The following is a 25,269-nucleotide window of genomic DNA, read 5'->3' as shown; positions in this document are numbered from 1 at the left end:
GACTGATATGAGACCACCAAGTTAACAGATCTGCGAAATTATATCTTTTCAAGGTCCTTTTTCATTTCATTCTAATATGTTTTCATAATATGCCTAATTAAAATTCAAACCCTTCTTTACTGGATAAATTCAATGTGGTAATCATACACTGGAACATCTACTCAGCAGTAAAAAGGAGTAGGCGACTGTTACCTGTTACATGGATGAACCTTAAAGATGTTATGGTCAGTGGAAGAAGCCAAACACAAGAGATGTCATGGACTTCCATTTCTATGGAATTTCTAGGAGAGCAGGGGTAAATAACTCCATGGTAGTGTCTGTGCTTAGCATTTATGTACAAGGCCCTAGGTTCAACTCCCAAGACATACCATTAAATAAAACTCCAGGAAAGTTATATCTATAGGCACACACACATGCACACATACACAATCAGTGGTCACTTGGAGCTGAGGGTAGAACTAAGGAGGTTTGTTAAATGTAAGAAATAGACTAAGCCGGGCGTGGTGGCACACGTCTTTAATCCTAGAACTTGGGAGGCAGAGGTAGGATAGTAGAGAGTTCAAGGTCACCCTGAGACTACATAGTGAATTCCAGGTCAGCCTGAACTAGAGTGAGACCCTACCTCAGAAAACAAACAAACAAACAAACAAACAAAAAGACTCTAGTAAGAAATCACACAACCCTATTAAAATATCATTGGATTGGGCTGCAGGGATGGCTTAGTGGTAAAGGCCTTTGCCTGCAAAGCCAAAGGATCCTGGTTCCATTCCCCAAGACCCACATAAGCCAGATGCGCAAGGGGGGGGCACATGTCTGGAGTTCGTTTGCAGTGTCTGGAGGCCCTGGTGCACCCATTCTCTCTCTCTGTCTCTTTCCCTCTCTCAAATAAATACAAATAATTAAAAATATATATCATTGGGTTTATATGTATATATATGTAAAAGTAGGAGGTTTTTTGGCATATAAGTCATATCAATTCATTGAACTCTTCTTCCACTTGATTTATAACTCTTTTATTATGTTCATCCAAGATATTCTACTACATTGACTTTAGTTTAAAAACTAGAGAAAAAACTCTTTTCCAGAACTTGCAGCTATTATTACTGTGGTGCTGAGAACAGGATCCAGGCCTTGTGAATGCTAGGCAAACACTTTACCATGGAGCTAATTTCCAACCCCTGCCTATTCTTCTTAACAGTGGAACCCCTCTTTTGCTATCAAGCACAGCCAGAACATTCCACCATATTGCTAATATGGTCACTTTACCTTTTTTATATAGCTGCTTCATTTTTAAAAACACTTTTCTCACCCTTAGTGATTTAAGAGATCCAGATAATACTCTGCTTGTGAGCTTCCTGAAAGATCTTGGGAGGCTAAAGTATGAAGCTTTGCTTACCAGGTATTTCCAAAATGTTATCCCCACATACTTATTTAGGGGTATCATGCTCACTTCCCAATAGATTTGATGGGTTTCTCAGATGCATCTTCACTCATTAGTTCATCCATCTTGGAAGGGTTGCTCAGTGCCACCGCAATCAGCCAACCATCTCCAGCACAAGATTTGTTGACAAGCCCTGGATTTCCAGGACAAGCGCTTCGCTGACTTCTGTTCTTGTCTTGATAGAGTTCACTGGGAGCATTCGTTTCCCAAAGTAACATCCTCATCTTGCTTTCAATCTTGTCCCAACTTCAGGCAGACTATAGTAAGCACCTCCCAAAGCTTCCTGTGCTAATCCCCACTGTTCTCATATCATCTTGTTATCCACTCATGTTTCTCTGTGAATTTAGATGAGCAGAGCAGGGCATGTACACAGCATCCGGACAATGCTGGCCCTCAGCCCCTAGGGCTACTACAGGCAGGGTGCAGCAGACCGCAGGCCCATGCTCCTGGCCACCCACATTATGTTTGCAGAGGTTCCCCAAAATACATGTTTTCAGAAGACAAACTTATGAACTTTGGGAATGGAAGTCCATAAATGACACATTTTACTTGAAAATATTGGATTTAATAGAAAATACCACATTGTAAACAAACCCATTGATCCACTGGCTTAACACAGAATGGCAGCACAATCACATATAAAAGCTATAGACAAAATGCTGGTTCCAAATATAATACTTATAGAGAAGTTTGAGCCACGATCTGAAAAATCTACCCCAGAAATGGGCAGCAGGGAGCAGGGGCAGCAACCACTCCACAAAGGCTAAAGATATACGAGGCGGGAAGGCAGCACAACAGCTTGGGAAGGAGGCCTGAGGATAAATGGGCGAAGGGCCATATCTCCCAAAGTTCTAAGAACGTGAGAGCATACCACACAAACCTGAGAGGTTGGAGTAGCAGGCAGGGTATCTTAAGTGGGAAAACAACACAAGCAGCACTGGTGTACAGTCATGGCATTCACCTCTGAAGGAAACAGAAACGTGTACTTGCATGCAGCGACTGCCTGCCAGCCCCTCACCTTGAGTAAACAATGCTGTGATTGTGGTGGTGTCTGTTGCCCCAGTAGACCTCCCCTTTACTGATGAGTACATAAGAGACCTCTAACAAAAACATGGGGCTCTGGTGGGAAAAGGGTTTCCGCCTTTGTCTTCTTGGATCCTTGAGGGAGAGGACTGTTGGACATGGATGGGTTCCCTGAAGGCTTGCTCAGTGAGAGCCACCTTTTCCTAGTCCCACATGCCCAATCCTACCTAGGGAAGCCTCCAAGTTAATGAAAAGGCTAGCTATGACAGCAGAAAAGTTACCCGAGGAAAGGGAGGAAGGGGTGGTTTTCTTCCCAGCGTACTTGGGACCAGAAAGGTTGCTTCCTTGTACACAATTTAGGTGCTCAAGGTTTGTTCCCTAGTCTGGAGCAATGATTCTCAAATAAAGAGCAGGCTTGCTCAAGAAGCTCTCATGACTCTCCAAAGAGGTTGTATCCAAAATACACAAACCCTAATTCCCACCCTCTTGAGAATAAGTGCACATAAGAGTAAAAAATTCTTCACAGAAGTATGTTATATACGTGAACAGTAGTGGAGGCAGAACAAAAGCTGAAAAGCCTTAACTTGGATGTGACAAATCAAAATGAATTTCTCAGAAATTTACACACACACAAACGAAGGATAGAAGACTGGAGATATAGCTTAGTTGGTAGAGCACTCGCCTGACATGTGCAAGGCCCAGGGTTCAATCCCCAGTCCTGGAGGGGAAAAAACCTTACAAATAAGTCATTCTCCCTACAGATAAGACTCCCTGACTAGGCATCTAGCCTCACAGCCAAGAACAGTAAATTCATGCCCACAGTTGCAGTGACCATACTGTATTAAAGAAAATTCTGTTCTCCTACAATGTCCAGCAAGACCTGTTTGTCCCTCTGAGGTACTTGGTAGTAGCTCCCAGCATAGGCTAGTCACTGTATGGTTTCTTGGCAGCCTGGATCTTCTCAATTTCCTTCTCCTTGATACTGTACAGAGGGTCCACCAACTTGTTGTGAACAAGCATTAGACCTATGAGAAATCAAAAACAAAAAATAGTTAATGCAGGTAAGGGCTAAATTCCAAGTATTACCAAGAGTCACATGCAGAAACTCCCAACTGTCCTAGAACTGACTTTTCTTTTCTGTGATCTCCAAATGATAAATACTGTAAGAGTATTGAATTCCCTGAGTTCTGGAATACAACTGTTGTCAACCCGACAACTGTGGGGTATTTAAAGGTTTTTTTTTTTTTAATGATACAGAGTCTTATGTAGCACAGGCCTGACTTAAACTTGTTATGTAGCCAAGGATAACCTTGAATTTCTGAGCCTCCTGCCTGTTTCCTGAGTACTGGGGTTATAGGCATATGCATCATTTACATACAAACCCACATAGACATGTACAACACACAGACATACACATAAAAAATAACGAAAGGATACCTACTGGGGGCATAACTTTTCGAGAGTATTGCCTAGTATGTGTGAATCCCCAGTTTCAATCCCTAAGCAAAATTATTTACACACAGAAACTGTTTTAAGCAACATATGAAAACCCTTTCTTCATTCTTTGCTAGAAAGATTAATACTTAACATATGTGTGTATGTGGAGGCCAGAGGTTGTTGTTGGGTATCATCCTTAATTGCTCTCCACTTTATTTCTTGAGATAGGGTCTCTCACTACATCTAAAGCTTATAGATTTGGCTAGACTAGCCAGTAAGCACTCCTGCCTCCACCTTTCCAGTGCTGGATTATAGGCATGTGCCAGCAAGCTTAGCTTTTGCCTGGGTATTGGAATCTGAATGTATTTTATTTTCACTTTTAAAATATTTTTATTTATTTGAGAGAGTGAAGGAAAGAGGCAGGAGAGAGAGACAGACAGATAGAATGGGTGCGCCAGGGCTTCCAGCCCCAGCAAATGAACTCCAGATGCACGTGCCACCTTGTGCATCTGGTTTATGTGGGTCCTGGGGAATCAAACCTTTGTCTTTACAGGCAAATGCCTTAACTGCTAAGCCATTTCTCTAGCCCCTGTATGTATTTTGTTGTTGTTGTTGTTTTTTGAGGTAGGGTCTCACTCTAGCCCAGGCTGACCTGGAATTCACTATGTAGTCTCAGGGTGGCCTCAAACTCACGGCAATCCTCCTACCTCTGCCTCCCAAGTGCTGGGATTAAAGGCGTGCGCCACCACGCCCGGCCCTGAATGTATTTTTGAAATAAAGATCCCCATGATAGCTAGTTTAAGGCTTCAACTATAAGGAAATGTCCTGTATGGAGTCCAACACAGCATACTTGAGGGTCAGAGGCTTTCAAGACTACCACATAGCTCTATGGACTTTAACTTTGCATGTTCATGTCTCCTCAGAGAAAAGAGATATCCAGAAATGGACTCTTAGAGAAAAGGATGGAAGAAAAATGACTACGTCATGAAGCAGTAGGGTTTGACTTATTAGGTTCATAGGTGCCAGTGAGAATGGCCAGGATGAGCTGGACATGGTGTTTACACGCCTGTAATCCCATCTTCAGGAGGATGGGGAAGGAGGATAGTGAGTTCAAGAATACACAGTAAGATCCTATCGAAAAATAGTAAATAAAAACAAAATGCAAAAATTAGTCACAGCAGGGCATTGGTAGCACACACCCATGCCCTTAAACCCAGCATTTGGAAGGCTGAGGTAGGAGGATTGCTGTGAGTTCCAGGTCAGTCTGGAGCAACAGAGTAAGTTCCAGGTCAGCCTGAACTAGAAATAAAACACTACCTCTAAAAGACAAGCAAACAAAATTTTAAAAGATCAGAATGGAAGTTAGATCTGCCATCCTTTAATCCCAAATCCCAGCACTCAGGAGGCAGAGGTAGGAGGACTGTTTCAGTTCGAGGCCACCCTGAGACTACATAGTAAATTCTAGGTCATCCTGGGCTACAGCAAGACCCTACCTTGAAAAACAAAAACAAAAACAAAAACAAAAACAAAACAAAAAAATTCCATGCTGTCTTCCAGTACAACCAAGCTTGACTACCCTTTCCCATGATGCCTTTCACCTTTGAAATATTTGACAGTCTTCACTTTCAGCTCTAAGGTGGCATCCTCATCACACACAAACACAGTGCGGGGATGTTGCTGGAAGGCAGACACAGTCCACATATGATTCACTCCCTCCTCGATGGCTTTGTACAAAGCAAATGCCTTGTGAGCCCCTGTGATGAGGATCATCACCTGGAGATCAGAAAACAAGCCTGTGATGGGACAGTCCAGCCACACCAAATGGTGGTACGAATTACTGTGCAAACGTATTGTAGGTAGCGACCAGGCTACATACTCTGTGCTCTGTGTGCAAATTAGCTGAGTTAGGTGACATTGTTACCCCACATTTTAGGATAAAGAAATGGGGTTTGAGAAGGTTCAAGTAGCTTTTCCAAGACCATTTGTGACCCCAAGTCCATGCTCTTGATCTCATGACTGCCTAAAAAAGCAACTTTGATGCTGACTGTAAAGGTAATTTGCGAACCCACATCTCTTATCCCATGGCTAAGTAAGAATTCACAACTCAGCATGAAGTAGCTTTTGAGCCTTGTCTCTGGTCAGTTGGCCAAAGGCATAGACAAAATGCTCCAAGGACTGCCCTCACCCTGTGTGTGGTTTGAATGTGAAATGTCCCCCAAACACTCGAATACTTAATCCCTCAATTGGTGGTGCTATTTGAGAAGGTTGAGGGACCTTGCTGAAGGAAGTATGTCACTGGGGCCAGGCATTGTGGGTTTTTTTTTTTTTTTAGCTTGGTTCCACTTGCTGGTCTATTTTCTGCCTGCTGATGTGACTGTATGTATGACACCTGTTTTTCTATTCCTGCCATAATGGATTCTACCTTCTGGAACTGTAAGCCAAAATAAGCTTTCCTCTCTAAGCTGCTTCTGGATAGTTATTTGTCCATAGTAATGAGAAAGTAACCAATACAGAAAATTGGTACCAAAAAGTGGGACCTTTGCTGTGAAAAACTGACCATTCGTAGGCCTTTGCAACTAGTTTTCAAGGGGAATGTGTTAGAGTTTGGAACTTTGGGTTAGAAAAGCCCTCGAGTGCTATAAGCCCAGCTTAATGGACCATTCTGGTAGGAGCTCAGAAAACCAGAATGCTAAGACAAACACAGGCACTGGAGGCCTGGCTCCTGAGGTTTCACGGGGGAACAAGTACTGTATCAGGAATTGGGCCAGAGGCAGTGCATGTTATATACTATCAAAGAAATTGAATGTGTTGGGCTGTGTTCTGAGAATTTCAGTGATACTGAACTCAAAAATAATGGGCTAATTTGTTTGACAGAGGAAACGTCAAGACAGGATAATATTCAGGCTGGTACTAAAAAAGTCGATTTTAAAGAGATTGGCACCACTGAAGAGAAGCCTCCTGTACTGTACTGGGACAATAAGAAAGTTGTTCTAAGTGCAAAATCCCACCCATCAGAAGCTCCATCTTGTGAAATTCCAAATTCTTTTGGAAGAAAGCCAAACTGGGGGTTCCCTGCTCAGACACTACTGCCTGGGGAAATTTCCACCATGGTAAGCCTTGAAGGCATAGACAGACTTCTATAGCTGTGGTCCAAGGGGGCCAGGCTTCCTCCCAAGCTGGCAACATCATCTATGTGGTAATGGTTTTGGAGGTATGGAATTTGCACCTCCAACAAACAGCTTGATCCCGCCTGCAGCCTGGATCTTCTCAAAGAGTGAGGAGATCATAAAGTTCCAAAAAGCCACTGAGGTTAGGCAATGTCCAGCAGGGTGGACAGCCTTACAGTGAAGCTGTGAAGGTGAACTTAAATTGCAATGCAGACCCATTAGGATTTCTGGAGTAGGACTTGATACATTCTGCATTATGAGATAGTCATGTCACTTATGGGGACATGGGATGGAAGGGTATGGCCTAAATAACATGTTTGGATGTCAAGTTGACAAGCGGTAGACTTGTGATGGTTTATATTGATTGTCAACTGAACAGGATCTAGAACTACCATCGGGATTATCTAGATTAGGTTATCTTCAAGGCACATTTGTGAGAGATTGTCTTGTTTAGGTTGTGGTGGGAAGACCCACCTAACTATGGGCAGCACCATGCTATGGGACTCCTAAAAAGGAACAGCTGGCTAAATAGTGGCATTTCTCACTCTCTACTTCCCCACTGTGCTGAATGTGACCAGTTGCCACAAACTCCTGCCACCATGCCTTCCTCACCATGATGGACTGTAACCTGGAAGTATAAACTGAAACAAACCCTTTCTCCTTGAAACTGGTTTGTGTCAGTACTTTTATCCCAGCAGTGAGAACCTGATATTGAAAAAACAATGGTTACCTCCAAAGAAGAAAGAAGAACATTGGGACCAGCTAAAATTTTAGCCTTATTTATAATGCCTTTGAATCACTAATATTCACCCCCAACCCTTGTATCCTTACCTCTTTGGCATCCATGACAGTGCCCACACCTACTGTCAGGGCCATGGTGGGCACCTTGGCAAGATCACCATCGAAGAACCTAGCATTGGCCAGAATGGTGTCCATGGCTAGTGTCTTCACACGGGTTCTGGACACTAGACTGGAACCTGGTTCATTGAAGGCTATGTGTCCATCAGGGCCTATGCCTGTAAAGACAGCAGAGCAGCTCAGAGCCCCAGGGATCCAAAACGTCAAGACTGGACAGCTTCTCCATCCCTAACTATGGTTTTCTGAAAACTGCCATGAACATTTTCTCTTCTCATCTGTTCCTCAAGTCAGGTACACCTTATGCAGGTGATCTGCTCCTCCCCACCTCTTCTATCTGAGGCATACACAGACAAACACTGTGAACTTACTTCCATCCTCAGAAAGCTCAGCAAGAAGCATTCTAAACAGCTGCTTCCTGCCCAGACCGTGGGTGGCTAAGCTTTTAAGATCTCAGGACCTGAAGCTCCTGCCCTCCTCCCTACTTTCACAGATGTTAGATGAAGTAGGAAGAGGCAATTCAAATGGACACCCATGGGTGACTTCCAAGGTGTCAAAGAGATGGATAACATAGAAACAAGAGCACAAATCTAAGCAGTAGACACCCTACTTGGCTGGCTTGACTTTGATAAGTCACAACTTCCCTAGGGTACAATGCCTACTGATAGCCACACAATGCCTTCTGGAATGACATGAGTCCATGATTTTAAATGTTTGTATGCCACATAATTGTCCTGTAAAGCCCTAAGACTGTGGAGCTGAGAATATCTGAATCCAAATCCAAATCTCTCAATTTACAGATGAGACATCAAGTGCAGAAAGGGGGTGTCCAAGGTAATTTCCTGAGCAGCAATGCCAAGGTAGGGACCAGGGCTCCCAGTCTATCCTTTCCTGTCCCAGTGTCATGAGCACACAGGGGGCCATGTGGACACAAGAATGGCATCTTGTCCTCTTTTCCATGCACTGCAGCCACCCTGGGCCTGGGCCTGGGACGCAGAAGCACACCAAGCTCACCTCCAACAAAGAGCTCGATCCCGCCTGCAGCCTGGATCTTCTCCTCAAAGGCATCACACTCGGCCTGCAGGTCAGGGGCATTCCCGTCCAGAATGTGGGTGTTTTCTGGGTGAATGTCAATGTGCTTAAAGAAATTGTTCCACATGAAGGAGTGGTAGCTCTCTGGATGCTCTCGAGGAAGGCCTATGGGCCAAGAAGTACTCAGTCAGGCCTACACTGAGCCAGTTTCCTCCTCCCAAGAATGATACTAGACCAGGCTGGTTGCAGGGAAAACAGGGGACTGTCCATCTGACCCTTAACCATGAGACAGGCTGAGCTGGTGTCCCTCAGTATACAGTCAACCACTTGCACTATATGTGCCCATGGGGCTGGGCTAGAGGAGCCACATACCGGGGACCTGGGAAATCTCTTCATTCTGACGCCCCTTTCGGGGCTGGCCCTGTAGCTCCATGGCAGAGCACTTGTCTACCATGCAAAAGAAGCAAGCATAGCATGCCCTCTTACCCTCGCCTCCCATCCCAGCACTCAACCTTGTTAAAGCCTGCTCAACCCGAACCCCAACTTGAAGTATAGAACTATCCCAGGATTTTTCAAAATTGTTCTTTTCAGCCAGAAAGATGTTTATAGTGAATTTCAATGTTTAGCTTTAAGAATATTTAAAATCAGCCGGGCATAGTGGCGCACGCCTTTAATCCCAGCACTCGGGAGGCAGAGGTAGGAGGATCACCATGATTTCGAGGCCACACTGAGACTACATAGTGTATTCCAGGTCAGCTTGGGCTACAGTGAGACCCTACCTTGAAAAACCAAAAATAAATAAATAAATAAAACCAGGGCTGTAGTTGGTAAAGCGCTTGCTATATAAGCAGGAACACCAGGGTGCAGACTCCTAGCACCCATGTAATGATAGGTAGACATGGTGGTCCCTGAGTGGGAGGCAGAGACCAAGACTCTCTGAGCCAAACTAGCTAGCTACACTAGCTTCATCAGGGAGCTCTGGGCTCAAGTGAGACCCTGCCTCAAAAAATAAAGAGAAGGATTGGGCTGGAGAGGTGGCTTAGCGGTTAAGCACTTGCCTGTGAAGCCTAAGGACCCCGGTTCAAGGCTCGGTTCCCCAGGTCCCACGTTAGCCAGATGCACAAGGGGGCGCACGTGTCTGGAGTTCGTTTGCAGAGGCTGGAAGCCCTGGCGCGCCCATTCTCTCTCTCTCCCTCTATCTGTCTTTCTCTCTGTGTCTGTCGCTCTCAAATAAATAAAAAATTAAAAAAAAAAAAAGAGAAGGATCAAGGAAGACATGTGACATCAACTCTGCCTTCCACATGTATACACATGTGTGTCCACATATACACATGTAAAACAATTATAAGACTATTTAAGATCACAAGTTCTAGGCCAGTCTGGGATACACAGAAAAATCCTATTCCCCCCAAAAGAAAAAATTCCAATACATGATATAACATGGAAGAACCTTGAAAATATGCTAAGTTTAAAAAAAAAAAAAAGGCAAACACAAAAAGGCAAATACATTATGATTTGGCTTATATAAGGAACTTAGAGCTGTTGTTTTGATAGGTTTCAGTTTTGCATGACGAAAGAGTTCTACAGCTATGACATACAACAATGTGAATGTATCTACCTCTTCTAACTATATATTACAAAGTATTTTTAAAAAATGGTAGATTTTGTAGTTTCTTTTGAGATACTCACTATTGACCAAGCTGGCCTCAATCCACTGGGTTCAAGCAATTCCCTTGCCTTAGCCACCCTCACTCCCTAGTAGTTGGGCTACTGCAAAACATCAAGTTTTGGGGCTGGAGAGATGGCGTAACAGTTAAGTGCTTGCCTGTGAAGCCTAAGGACCCCAGTTCGAGGCTCAATTACCCAGTACCCATGTTAGCCAGATACACAATGGGGCACATGCATCTGGAATTCGTTTGCAGTGGCTGGAGGCCCTGGCGTGCTCATTCTCTCTCTCTTTCTCTCTCTCTATCGGCCTCATTCTCTGTCTGTCCCTCTCAAATAAATAAATAAAACAGAAAAAATTTTTTAAAAAAACATCAAGTTTTAAGTCAGGCATGGTGGCACACGCCTTTAATCCCAGCTTTTGGGAGGCAGAGGTAGGAGGATCAATGTGAGTTCAAGGCCACCCTGAGACTACATAGTGAATTCCAGTTCAGCCTGGGCTAGAGCAAGACCCTACCTCGAAAAGACAAACAAACAAAAAATCAAGTTTTGAGTATGGTAAATGTTACATATTTACGAGTTAAGAATGTTTAAAGTAAACCATTTCATGTATTACAAAATGACTGGGTGGCAGGAGGGAAGGAAGTTATAGAAGACTAAAGTCACAAGTCTCAGCTCCCTTTACAATATGCTGACAGAGGAGTTGAAGGATGCACATTGTACAGAAAGTCCAGACAGAGCCTGGGGACACACCCAGCCAGGATCCTATCTGCATGTGCTCCAGAAAGAAATGGCATGGAGTTGTGAACAGAGGAGAGACAGACAGTATTCATGTACAAGCTATCATGCCACTGAACATAACCCATGATATCAGCTTTAATTAGCTCCACTTAAAAAAAATTAGCCCCACCTAAAAATATTTTATTTACTTATTTATTGGAGAGAGAAGAAGAGGGAGTTAGAGAAGAATGGGCATTCCAGGGCCTCTTGCCACTGCAAACAAACTCCAAACACACGCGCCACCTTGTGCATCTGGCTTTACATGGGTACTGGAGAATCGAACCTGGCTCTTTAGGCTTTGCAGGTGAGTACCTTAAGTGCTAAGTCATCTCTCCAGCCCTTAGCCCAATTTTTATTGGCATGTGTGGGGAGGGGGGCAGATCAGAGAACAATCTTGGGTGTAACTTCTCAGGTATGTTGTCCATCTGTTTTTGAGATAGGACCTCTCACTGACATGAAGCTCACCAATTAGACTAGACTTTCTGGCAGTGAGCATCAGGGATCTGCCTGTCTCTGCCTCCCCAGGGCTAAGATTACAAAGGCACGTCACCACACCAGCATTTTTACATGGGTACTAGGGACCAAACTCAGGTCCCAATGCTTGCAAGACCAGCAATTTACCAACTGAGCTACTTCCCCAGCTCCCTTTTCATCCCATCTTATAACCATTTTATTTACCAAGGCTAGAAAAGACATGTATTAATAACAGAATCTATCATCAAACATCACTGGCTTCCTGTGACATCTCCATTCCTCTCCAGGGTTGAGCTGAGCGTGTGCAAAAAGAAACTTGACTCTCCTAGAATTAAGGAAGAATTTGAAAGACACTCACCCACATACTCATCCATATTGAAGGTCTTCACATATTTAAAGGACAGGTCCCCATTCTTATAGTACTCAATCAGCTTCTGATAGCAGCCAAGTGGGGTGCTCCCTGCAAGGAAAGCCTGACATGAATACCAGTACAGGCCTGCATGCCCTTTAGCCACCAGGTCTCTGAAGTTTAGAGGGCTCCCAGAACAAGTGAGGGTCATTGAAGGAGAACCTATGAGATTGCAGTCCTAACCTCTGCTCCAATTCCACCTGCCATCCCTGCTTGTTCAATGCCCTACTTCCCATCAGACTGTACACTCCAGGGCAGAGATGCGTCTTTGGTTGGTGACTGGCACACCAATGACAGCAGAGAATGTCAGACGCACTGAGCTCTGTGAAAGGAATGAGGCCAAGGATGGAGATGCTCATGAGAGAAAGACACAGCTACTCTCAGAGTAAAGATGCAGAGTAGGAATGTCAGCTGTGACACGGTTACCCTGGACTTCAAGGTTCTGGAAAGACCCCAGAGCAACAGCAAACTCCTTAGTCTCATTAGCAAGTAAACACACACAAGACAGGAAGACCACAGTAGATTAAGAAACCAAGAGAGCTGCCAGGTGTGGTGACACACACCTTTAATCCCAGCACTGGGGAGGCAGAGGTAGGAGATTGCTGTGAGTTTGAGGCCACTCAGACTACATAGTGAATTCAGGTCAGCATGGGCTAGAGTGTGACCCTACCTCAAAAAAAAAAAAAAAAGAGAGACTAAGAACTAGACTGTGGGTATCAATTATACACTACCTGCCTAGAATGTATGGGGGCCCTGGGTCCATCTCCAGAATTCAGAAAAAGAACTCTTAAGTATTAGGTTAATTAAAAAACTAACCATTGAAGGGTGAGAAAGCTCAGTGTATCACATAAAGACCCAGCTTCAGTCCCTGGCCAGGTCAACAAACTGGGAGGAGGTAATAAAAAAACTAACCAGCCACGCCTTTAATCCCAGCACTCGGGAGGCAAAGGTAGGATCACCATGAGTTCGAGGCTACCTTGACACTACATAGTGAATTCCAGGTAAGCCTGAGCTAGAGTGAGATCCTACCCAGGGAGGGGGCTGGGGAACTAACCAACCTGCGTGGAGAGGGAAAGAGGCTTTCTTTAGTGGAAGAGCCACTATTAAGCTGCCCATGCTCTTATAAGCATCCTAACTAAACCCATTGGGTCATCAAAAAAGAAAATAGAAGGGGACAGTTGGGAAATGGAAAGAGATGACAGAGAAAAGGTAATGGGGTGGAGGGGTGAAAGTGAACAAAGTACATTATATATGGATCAAAAGTCATAATGAGACTTCCGGTTAAGATGGCAGCATAGGTACCACACCAAAGCAGCCTAGGGGGGAAAAGACCCAAAAAACACAGCAAAATACACACGTTTACTAAAACGTGAGGTGTATAGGAAATTGAAGCAGCAGCGGAGAAGTAGAAGAGATCCAGAGCATCCAGAGCCCGCACAGGCCGGCAAAAGCGGCCCAGCAGCTCCGCCAACCACAGCAGCAGCAGCGCAACAGAAGGCCGCCAGGCTCAGCTCCAGCCGCAGGAAAAGCCAGGTGCGGGAGCTTCCCCTCACACCGGCGCTCTCCGCAACTCAAGAAACATGAAGGGAGGGCTGGAGAGATGGCTTAGTGGTTAAGCGCTTGCCTGTGAAGCCTAAGGACCCCGGTTCGAGGCTCGGTTCCCCAGGTCCCACGTTAGCCAGATGCACAAGGGGGCGCACGCGTCTGGAGTTCGTTTCCAGAGGCTGGAAGCCCTGGTGTGCCCATTCTCTCTCTCTCTCCCTTTATCTGTCTTTCTGTGTCTGTCTCTCTCAAATAAAATTTTAAAAAAATTAAAAAATAAAAAAAAAGAAACATGAAGGGAGAGTGGCAGTGAGCAATGGAGGAGCAGACCATGAGGTAGAAGCACACGTGGAGCAGTGAGAGAACCAGAGCAGCTGCGGCTCCCTCCCCTCCCCCACTGCCTGAGCCCAGCTCCAGCGAACAGAGCAGCGTCCCGGGACCCAGGCACGCCAACTTGAGCCGAAGAGTGACCCACGCAGGAGCAGAGTTCGGCAGCAACATCAGCGGCTCCAGCACCGGTAACAGCGGCCACAGCAGTAGCAGATCCAGTAGCGGCAGCAGTGCCAGACCCAGCAGCGGCAGACCCAGGCGCAGCAGCAGTGGCAGATCCCGTGGCAGCAGCTTCAGTGGAGGCAGCGGCACTGGACCCAGCAGCAGCAGCTTCAGCAGCAGCAGTGGTTCAAGAACTGACAGCTACAGCAGCAGCAGCAGAGGAAGCAGCAGCGGAGGGCCCAGCAGCAGCTTCAGCAGCAGCGGTTACAGACCCAGCAGCGGTAGCTTTAGCAGCAGCAGTTCCAGCAGCAGGGGTGCTGATCTGCAGGGCCACACTGGCCAGACTCGGTTTGCCCCGCAGGAAAAGCCAGTGCCCAGCTCCAGAAATCAGAACAGCAGCCCGATGACCCAGGCAGCAACTTGACTGAGACCAAAATCATCCAAGGTAACTGGGATTGCACCAGGGAAGGGTCTCACTTGGTCACAAGCTGACTGGGATCCCTCAACAGACCAGAAATCTTAACCTCTATTTTGATAGAGGATCTGGTCATTATAATAACTACTATTGCATACATACTCGGGGCTGTTTTTGACTGAATGTGTACAGTGTTTAGTTAAATTTTAGAAGCTACCTGTATTTTATTCCACTCGGTCTGCTTGAATACTCCCATAGCAGGGAAACTCAACCCCTAAGAACACCTTTGTAGGTACTCTGAGAGTCTTAAGAGCCACACGTAACACCTTAAGCTCCTAACCTGAAAATATATAACATCAAATCAATTGATACAGCTAAGAATACCCAGCTAGCTAGAAAATCCAAGCTTTAACTTAATCCAAGATGCAAAAATATATACATTATAACACAAGAAACACTAAAAAGCAAGACGATATAAATCCACCTAAAAGTATTAATGCATCACAAATGTCCTCCAGTGAGAACGAGTTAGAGGAAATGCCTGAGAAAGATTTCAAAAGAATTATAGATATGTTCAAAGAGGTCAAAGAACAAATCAAAAGAACCAAAGAAGAAATCAAAGAGGAAATCAAAGGAATCAAAGAAGATGCAGGATACCAATTTAATGAAATAAAGAAGGCAATACAAGACATAAATAGGGAAATAGAAATAAAAAAGAAAAACTAGTCAGAATTACTAGCAATAAAGAACACAGCTAATGAAATAAAAAACTCTGTAGAAAATCTCACCAGTAGGATGGATGAGGGAGAGGACAGAATATCTAAGCTAGAAGACCAGGTGGCAGACCTAATGCAGTCCAACAAAGATAAATACAAACTTTTAGAAAAGTATGAGTGGGAATTTCAAGATATTCGGGACACTATGAAAAGACCAAATATAAGAATTCAGGGCATAGTAGAAGGAGAAGAATTCCACTCCAAAGGCATAGTAGGTGTCTTGAACAAAATCATACAAGAAAATTTCCCCCAAATTGGGAAAGAGGTGCCAATGTAGATACAGGAAGCCTTTAGAACCCCAGCCAGACAAAACCCAGAAAGAACCTCTCCTCGCCATATTATAATCAAACTTCCAAACACACACACCAAAGAAAGAATATTGAAAGCAGTTAGAGAGAAAAATCAAGTTACCTACAAAGGCAAGCCCATAAGGATTACAACAGATTATTCAACACAAACTTAAAAACCAGAAGGGCTTGGAGTAATATATTCCAAGTTCTTAAAGATAACAACTGTCAACCAAGGTTACTTTATCCTGCAAAGCTATCCTTTCAAATAGACGGAGAAATAAGGACATTCCATGACCAAAGGAGGTTAAAGGAGTATTTGAAGACAAAACTAGCTCTACAGAAAATATTTGATAGAATCCTCCATGCTGAATAAAAGGAAAAGCACACATATAAAGAACCTAGAAAAAACAAGCAATACTCAAATACTAGTTAACATAAGAGAGCACAGGTAGAACCGGAACCACAATAAAAAATGGCAAAAATAAATACACACCTTTCAATAATATCTCTTAATATCAACGGCCTCAATGCCCCAACGAAAAGACATAGATTCGCAGACTGGGTTAAAAAGCAGGATCCTACAATTTGTTGTCTCCAAGAAACTCACCTTTCTACAAAGTATAGACATTATCTTAGAGTGAAAGGTTGGAAAACAGTGTTTCAAGCAAATGGGCCTAAAAAACAAGCAGGTGTTGCTATCCTAATATCTGACAAGGTAGACTTCAGTCCAACGTTAGTCAAGAAAGATAAGGAAGGTCACTTTATATTGATTAAGGGCACACTCCAACAGGAGGACATTACAATCCTAAACATATATGCACCTAACATGGGGGCTCCCAAATTCGTCAAACAAACACTATTAGAACTAAGGTTACAGATAACACCACAGTGGTGGTGGGTGACTTTAACACCCCACTCTCATCAATTGACAGGTCATCCCAAGAAAAAAGAAACAGAGAGGCATCTGGACTAAATGAGGTCATAGAAGGAATGGACCTAACAGATATATACAGGACATTTCATCCAAAGGCTGCAGAATATATATTCTTTTCAGCAGCACATGGAACATTCTCTAAAATAGACCATATATTAGGACACAAACAAATCTTAACAAATTCAGGAAAACTGAAAGAATTCCTTGCATTCTATCTGACCACAATGGAATTAAACTACAAATCAGTAGCAAGAAAGGCTATAGAGCATACACAAAATCATGGAAACTAAACAATACACTACTAAATGATGAATGGATCAATGAAGAAATCAAGAAGGAAATCAAAAACTTTATAGAGTCAAACGATAATGAGAACACAACATATCAAAATGTCTGGGACACAATGAAGGCAGTTCTAAGAGGTAAATTTATAGCCTTAAGTGCCTATATTAAGAAACTAGAAAGGTCACAAGTAAATGACCTAATGCTTCACCTTAAAGCCTTGGAAAAACAAGAACAAGGCAAACCAAAAATCAGTAGATGAGAAGAAATAATAAAGATTAGGGCAGAAATTAATGAAATAGAAACAAACAAAAAAAAAAAATCCAGAGAATTAATGAAACAAAGAATTGGTTCTTTGAAAGGATAAACAAGATTGATAAACCCTTAGCAAATCTGACCAAAAGAAAGAGAGAAGAGACACAAATTAATAAAATCAGAGATGAACAAGGTAACATCACAACAGATTCCAGAGAAATTCAAAAAATCATAGGGACATACTATAAAAGCATATACTCCACAAAGTATGAAAATCTGAAAGAAATGGATGATTTCCTTGATTTATATGACCTACCTAAATTAAATCAAAATGAGATTAATAACTTAAATAGACCTATAACAAACATGGAGATACAAACAGTTATCAATAATCTCCCAACTAAAAAAAGCCTAGGCCCAGATGGATTCACTGCTGAATTTTACCAGACCTTTAAGGAAGAGCTAACACCATTGCTTCTTAAGCTTTTCCAGGAAATAGAAAAAGAAGGAATTCTACCAAACTTCTTCTATGAGGCCAGCATCACCCTGATACCAAAAACAGGCAAAGATAGAACAAAAAAAGAAAATTATAGACCAATCTCCCTCATGAACATAGATGCAAAAATTCTCAACAAAATATTAGCAAACAGAATACAAGAGTATATCAAAAAGATCATTCACCCTGACCAAGTAGGCTTTATCCCAGAGATGCAGGGATGGTTCAACATATGCAAATCTATAAATGTAATACATTACATAAACAGGTTGAAGGACAAAAATCACATGATCATCTCATTAGACGCAGAGAAAGCATTTGACAAAATCCAACATCCCTTCATGATAAAAGTGCTATAGAGACTGGGAATAGAAGGAACATATCTCAATATAATAAAGGCTGTTTATGACAAGCCTACAGCCAATATATTACTAAATGGGGAAAAACTGGAAGCTTTTCCACTAAAATCGGGAACAAGACAAGGGTGTCCACTGTCCCCACTTTTATTTAATATAGTTTTGGAAGTCTTAGCCATAGCAATAAGGCAAGAGACAAACATAAAAGGGATACAAGGAAGAGATCAAGTTATCATTATTTGCAGATGACATGATTCTATACATAAAGGACCCTAAAGACTCTACTAGCAAACTGTTGGAGCTGATGAAAACCTACAGCCATGTAGCAGGATACAAAATAAATACACAGAAATCAGTAGCCTTCATATATGCTAACAACAAACACACAAAGGATGAAATCAGAGAATCACCCCCATTCACAATTGCATCAAAAAAAAAAAAAAAAAGTACCTTGGAATAAACCTAACCAAGGAGGTAAAGAATCTCTACAATGAGAACTTTAAATCACTCAAGCGAGGGCTGGAGAGATGGCTTAGCGGTTAAGCGCCTGCCTGTGAAGCCTAAGGACCCCGGTTCGAGGCTCGGTTCCCCAGGACCCACGTTAGTCAGATGCACAAGGGGGTGCACACATCTGGAGTTCGTTTGCAGTGGCTAGAAGCCCTGGCGTGCCCATTCTCTCTCTCTCTCTACCTATCTACCTCTCTCCCTCCCCCTCCCTCCCCCCCTCTCTCTCTGTCACTCTCAATAAATAAAAATGAACAACAACAACAAAAAATACTCAAGCGAGAAATTACAGAAGACACTAGAAGGTGGAGAAACATCCCTTGTTCCTGGATTGGAATCAATATTGTGAAAATGACAATCTCACCAAAAGCAATCTATACACTTAATGCAATCTCTATCAAAATTCCAAAGGCGTTCTTCATGGAAATAGAAAAAACAATCCAAAAATTCATTTGGAATCACAAAAAACCTCAAATATCTTAAATAATACCAAGCAAGAAAAGTAAGGCTGGTGGTATCACCATACCTGATTTTAACCTATAGTACAGAGCCACAGTAACAGAAACAGCGTGGTACTGGCACAAAAACAGACATGTAGATCAGTGGAACAGAACAGAGGACCCAGATGTAAGCCCAAGTAGCTATAGCCACCTGATACTCAATAAAAATGCCAAAAACACTCATTGGAGAAAAGACAGCCTCTTCAGCAAATGGTGTTGGGAAAACTGGATATATATCTGCAGAAGGATGAAAATAGATTCTTCTCTCTCGCCATGCACAAGAATTAAGTCCAAATGGATTAAAGACCTTAACATCAGACCTGAAACTCTGAAACTGCTAGAGGAAAAAGTAGGGGAAACCCTTCAACATATTGGTCTTGGCAAAGACTTTCTGAATACAACCCCAATTGCTCAGGCAATAAAACCACACATTAATCACTGGGACCTCATGAAATTACAAAGATTTTGCACTGCAAAGGACACAGTGAAAAAAGCAAAGAGGCAACCTACAGAATGGGAAAAAAATCTTCACCAGCTATATATCTGATAGAGGATTAATATCTAGGATATACAAAGAACTCAAAAAGTTAAATCATAAGGAATCAAACAAGCCAATCAAAAAATGGGCTATGGAGCTAAATAGAACATTCTCAAAGGAAGAAATACAAATTGCATATAAGCATCTAAAAAAATGTTCTACATCACTAGTCATCAGGGAAATGCAGATTAAAACTACATTGAGATTCCATCTCACTCCTATCAGATTGGCCACCATCAAGAAAACAAATGATCATAAATGTTGGCGGGGATGTGGAAAAACAGGAACCCTTCTGCACTGCTGGTGGGAATGCAATCTGGTCCAGCCATTGCAGAAAACAGTGTGGAGGTTCCTAAAACAGTTAGAGATTGATCTACCATATGACCCAGCTATTGCACTCCTCGGCATATATCCAAAGGACTCATCTCATTTCCTTAGAAGTATGTGCTCAACCCTGTTTATTGCTGCTCAATTTATAATAGCTGGGAAATGGAACCAGCCTAGATGTCCCTCAACTGATGAGTGGATAATTAAGATGTGGCACATTTATACAATGGAGTTCTACTCAGTGGTAAAGAAAAATGAAGTTATGAAATTTGCAGAAAAATGGATGGACCTGGAAAGGATTATACTAAGTGAGGTAACCCAGGCCCAGAAAGCCAAGCGCCACATGTTCTCTCTCATATGTGGATCCTAGCTACAGATGATTGGGCTTCTGCGTGAGAAGGAAAATACTTAGTAGCAGAGGCCAGTAAGTTAAAAAGGAGACATAAAGGGAAGAGAAAGGAAGGGAGGAGGGTACTTAGGTTGATAGTGTATATATGTAATTACAATGATTGAGATGTGGAGGTAATATGATGGAGAATGGAATTTCAAAGGGGAAAGTGTCAGGGGGAGGGAGGGAATTACCATGGGATATTTTTTATAATCATGGAAAATGTTAATAAAAATTTAAAAATTAAAAAATAAAAAGAAAATTAGGGTCAGAGTTTGATGTAGACTAATTTGGTATCATCTCAGAAGCCTGGGTGCTTGATGATGCTAGAAAGTATTGTAAGAGTTCCAAAACACCAGGCGTGGTGATGCACACCTTTAAACCCAGCCCTCTGGAGGCAGAAGTAGGAGGATTACTGTGAGTTCGAGGCCAGCCTGGGGCTACAGAGTGAGTCCCAGGTCAGCTAGGGATAGAGTCAAACTGTACTTCAAAAACACAACAAAACAGAAAGCACCGTAAAAGTTCTGTATGCCTGGAGCCCTTTAGAGTTAGCAGAGTTCTGAAACCCTCAGGGAAATAAATGCTTGAGTGCCCCCCCCAAAAAAAAGTCATAATGAAACCCATTATTATATATAATTAATACATGCTAATAAAAGCTTTTTAAAGGCCATTCATAAGAGATAGTAATTAGGGGGCTGGAGAGATGGCTTAGCGGTTAAGCGCTTGCCTGTGAAGCCTAAGGACCCCGGTTCGAGGCTCGGTTCCCCAGGTCCCACGTTAGCCAGATGCACAAGGGGGCGCACGCGTCTGGAGTTCGTTTGCAGAGGCTGGAGGCCCTGGCGCGCCCATTCTCTCTCTCTCTCCCTCTATCTGTCTTTCTCTCTGTGTCTGTTGCTCTCAAATAAATAAATTTAAAAAAAAAAAGATAGTAATTAGGAAAAGATTTTGAAAATAGCTTTTATATTAGATGGTACTGTAGAAATCTGTGGTATACTTACTGGGTCTGTAATGGTTACTGGGGTTATATAAAGATTATCTCCATGCTCTCAGGAGATAAGGTCTGAAAGGCTTATATACAGAGGAAAACTGTCTGCAGCTTACTTTTATGTGGCTCAGGAAAAATAAATTATATGTGCATAGACAAACCATGCGAGCCAGAGAAAAACACAAATGTGGCATGACGCTAACATCTGGTGAGTCTAAGTGAATAGTACTGTACTGTTTGATTAAATTTTTCTGGATATTTGAAAATTTTCAAAATAAAAAGATGATCTGCTGTGTGCCCACTGCTGGTTGTCGAAATGGACCAGTTCAGGAAACCCAGGAGAGTGGTGCTGGTCCTGGCTGGACGCTACTCCAGCCGCAAAGCTGTCGTCATGAAGAATATTGATGACCATCCCTACAGCCATGCTGTGGCGTCTGGAACTGACCACTATCCACGCAAAGTGACAGCTGTCATGGGCAAGAAGAAAGTTGTCAAAAGGTCAAAAATCAAGTCTTTTGTGAAGGTTTATAACTATAATCACCTCATGCCCATAAGGAACTCTGTGGATATCCCCCTGGACAAAACTGTTGTCAACAAAGATGTCTTCAGAAACCCGGCTCTGAAACGTAAGGCCAGACAGGATGCCAAGGTCAAGTTTGAGGAGAGATACAAAATGGGCAAGAACAAGTGGTTCTTCCAGAAGCTTCTGTTTTAGATGTGTCCCCCCATCATTAAAAATAAAACGCTCTCAAAACAATAAAAAAAATTTAAAAAGATGAAAGGAAAAATCAACCTCACCCAAAGCCCACCAACAGCTTCTCATTTTATTCACATATGCACTTCTTACACTGTTCTTACAAAGGCTGCTCACCCTGCCCTACGCACTTCACCTCAAGGCCTTTGCACCTATGTTCTCTCTACCAGCAATGCTGATCCTTCAAGTATTTCCCTGGATAACTCACCTCCTCAGGCTTTTCCTCAAACACTAGTTCCTTAGAGACCTTCCCTGCCACCATATCCAATACTACATTCCCCACCTAAATACTCCCTATCCTTCCTTACTTCATTTTTCTCTTCTCTCGCTGTCTTCTAACACAAACTTCGTTTTGCTAAATAACTTATCTGTCTCTCACACTGTAATTTCGGCTTTAAAAGGTAAGAAGTTGTTGTTAATTGGTATATCTTCAGAATTTAAACTTCTTGGCTTACAACAAGCACTCAGTAAATACCTACTGAGTGACAGTGGCAGGTCCTCATCCGCATCCTCAGTCAATGACCCGGTTTTAGCCATGCCCGATAGATAAATTGTCTTCTCCTGTCATTTCCCAAACCCCATGTCTTCACACCAATTCTATGAGCTCCCGAGCATCTACCCAATAAACTCCTTTTCTGCTTACCTTGGCTGGCTTTGGCTCCCATGCTTTCTGCCCAGGACTCTCACTGCACTGCCTGTGGCAGGAGTGCTTCCTGGACACTGCTAGCTGGCTCAAGCAGCAGGGACGGGCTACATAGTTTTGTTATTTTTTGATACAAGGTCTCACTTTGTCCAGACTAGCCTAGAATCTAGGGCAATCTTTCTGCCTCGTCCTCCTGAATGCTGTGCTTACAGGCTCAGCCACCCTACCTGGCTGAGGAGCTGCCTCTCAAAGGGGCTTGAGTTCCACTCTCAGGTCAGAACTAACTTTGTAATCACTGGGAACTAGGACAGTAGAGCCCCTCTGACCTGAGGCAGGCTAGGTAACTACAGTTAGGAGACAGACAGAATGTTAAGGCTGCTGCTGGATGCCAGATGTGTCATTGGTACAGGCAGAGCTCAGCAGACTGGACAAATTGAGCCTGCTGCCTGTAAGAATGATTTTTATATTTTAAAATGTTTTTAAAAGATCAAAATATAAGTCAGGCGTGGTGGCATATGCTTTTAATCCCGGCACTTGGGAGGCAGAGGTAGAAAGACTGCAGTGAGTTCACGGCCATCTGAGACTACACAGTGAATTCCAGGTCAGCCTCAGTTACAGTGAGACCCTACCTTGGGGAGGAAAAAAAACCCCCAAAACCCTATTTTATGGCATATGGCAATTACGAGTTCAAACTTTGATATCTAGGAGTAAAGTTTTACTGGCACAGGGCTACTCATTGGACCTATGGCTGCTTTCATTGCTGCAGCAGCAGAGCAGTGGACATGCAATAGTGAAGCTGGAAATATTTAGTGGTAGGTTATTCACTGAAAAAAAAAAAAAAAAAAAACAACTGGGGTTGGAGAGCTGGTTTAACCGTTATGGCGCATGCCTGAGAAGCCTAAGGATCCAGGTTTGATTCTCACAGGTCCCAAGTAAGTAAGCCAGATGCACATGGTGGTGCATAGAAGCCCTGGTGTGTCCCTTCTCTCTCTGTCCCTCCCTGTCTTTAGTTAATAAATAAATAAATAAAAATAAAACACCGAAAGGCCCTGCTCTAGTGGATGAGAAAGATAAAACCACCGAGGCAAATCTACTTACTTATAAAAGAAGTATTCAGGACAGTTTTTGAGGAACTGGGATCAAAATACTTTCCTATAGGGACACTATTCTGACATTTTACAGAGGAAAATGAGAATATTTTTTTACTTAGGTGTTGTACTTAATCAAGCTTTATAGAAAGTTCCCCAAGAATAGTACTTATCTGATAGCCCCCCAAATGTACAGAAGAGAATTCCTTTCATAAAATAAAGGCCTTTTAGGGCAACAGGGATGAGTTAAAATGTAGCCTAAAACTCAAGTCTTTCTATCTAACCAAGATCCTTCTGTTCCTGGATTCTCTGGTAACAGCAGGCAAACCAAACCCATAAAGCAGGTTTTGTGCGGGTGAGGGGGGGCGGGGGGATTCTCCCAGTCCTACCTCGATTCCTCTTTCCCTGACTGAGCCTTGGTCCCTTCAAAGACTCCAATGAGCGCTCTCTCCACCCATATCCACACCACTCTCTGCACCCCACAACGCACCAGTGGGGAGCCCCAGGGTGAAGTACTTGTCTGGCCCCGGATTAAACTGGATGATGCGGTTCCTGATGTACTTGGCAGCCCACTCACTGGCCTGTGAATAGTGTTCCAGGATGATGAGCTTCATCGTGTCCTGCAGTGGGGAGACAACAAGCAGAATCAGTGCTGGGGCAGGAGCCTAGAGATCTGGCAGGCTGGGGCCAGGGAAGAAGTCGCTGTAACCGAGCAATGGATGCCCCCTTCGTTTCTGAGCCAGGAAAAAGGCCCCAGCTTGCAGTTCAAAGGGGAACTGGCAGGGCTGAGAGGCTCCAGCACCCACCAGGAGGCGCTACTGGGGGACAGTCACCTCAGGTACCCACTGACCAAGGATTTCACCACGGGGCTGGTCACTATGCCTGACTGCACGTTGACGATCTGCTTGCCTGCCAGCTCCTGCACCCCCCCATCGCCCCCCCACACCGTCTTCGCGGGACGCTTTGGCCCAGAGACTTCCGCGAGAACCAGAGGGGTCATGGGCCGCCCTGGGCCGCCAGGGCAAGCGTGGGCAAGGCTGGGCCCGAGGAGGTGTGTTCTCCTTCGGCGCTAGCGGGGGCCGCGGCGCTCGGGGAAGGCGCTGGGTCCTCGCTCTCCGCAGAAGCACAGCGAGGTGCCGGGCGGGAGGGAGGGCCGCAGGCTCCCGCAGCCCCGCGGTGAGAGCAGCGAGGCCTCCCGCGGCGCGGCCCTGGGTCAAGCCCGCCGCATCGCCCGGGGGACGCCCCTCGGGAGGCAGGGGGTGAGAGCGGCTCCGCGGGGTCCAGGGCCAGGGGTACCGGAGCCCAGAGGCAGCGCACACGACCCCACGAGGCGAGGAGGGACCCGCCCGCCCGCTGCGCTCCCCACTTACACGGCTGCCTCCCGCGGCGGCGGCTGGAGCGCCCGCGGCCCGGCTCCGCGC

The 25,269-nt window shown here is 44.0% G+C and overlaps 2 protein-coding genes across 3 annotated transcripts; one reads left to right on the top strand and one right to left on the bottom strand.

Annotated features, from left to right (window-relative positions):
• Positions 1-1,984: 1,984 nt before the first annotated feature.
• Positions 1,985-25,269, bottom strand: Gnpda1 (glucosamine-6-phosphate deaminase 1). 2 transcript variants are annotated; one of them, XM_004664702.2, is made up of 7 exons: positions 25,219-25,269; positions 24,339-24,468; positions 12,233-12,334; positions 8,938-9,120; positions 7,900-8,084; positions 5,500-5,674; positions 1,985-3,489 (listed from the first exon to the last, which is right to left on the bottom strand). In XM_004664702.2, exons 2-7 carry the CDS (start codon positions 24,460-24,462, stop codon positions 3,389-3,391), a joined length of 870 nt encoding a protein of 289 aa, XP_004664759.1. In that variant the 5' UTR covers positions 24,463-24,468; positions 25,219-25,269; the 3' UTR covers positions 1,985-3,388. The 2 variants fall into 2 exon arrangements, with proteins under 2 accessions (XP_004664759.1, XP_044988888.1); XM_045132953.1 differs by lacking the exon at positions 25,219-25,269 and adding an exon at positions 25,145-25,163.
• Positions 21,680-22,105, top strand: LOC105944497 (60S ribosomal protein L27-like). Its single transcript, XM_045132954.1, has one exon. It carries the CDS (start codon positions 21,680-21,682, stop codon positions 22,076-22,078), a length of 399 nt encoding a protein of 132 aa, XP_044988889.1. The 3' UTR covers positions 22,079-22,105.

This window comes from Jaculus jaculus, chromosome 13 (genome assembly GCF_020740685.1).
Source record: "Jaculus jaculus isolate mJacJac1 chromosome 13, mJacJac1.mat.Y.cur, whole genome shotgun sequence".
Lineage (NCBI taxonomy): Eukaryota > Metazoa > Chordata > Mammalia > Rodentia > Dipodidae > Jaculus > Jaculus jaculus.
This window is presented reverse-complemented; position numbering and strand designations above follow the sequence as displayed.

Excerpts from the sequence above, each read along its gene's own strand:
- LOC105944497 (XM_045132954.1), top strand. The coding sequence starts at position 21,680 with ATGGACCAGTTCAGGAAACCCAGGAGAGTGGTGCTGGTCCTGGCTGGA.
- Gnpda1 (XM_004664702.2), bottom strand. The coding sequence starts at position 24,462 with ATGAAGCTCATCATCCTGGAACACTATTCACAGGCCAGTGAGTGGGCT. Across the intron at positions 12,335-24,338 it reads CACCCTGGGGCTCCCCACTG|GGAGCACCCCACTTGGCTGC; the intron begins GTGCGTTGTGGG and ends CTTTCCTTGCAG. Across the intron at positions 8,085-8,937 it reads GATCGAGCTCTTTGTTGGAG|GCATAGGCCCTGATGGACAC; the intron begins GTGAGCTTGGTG and ends CTGTCTTTACAG.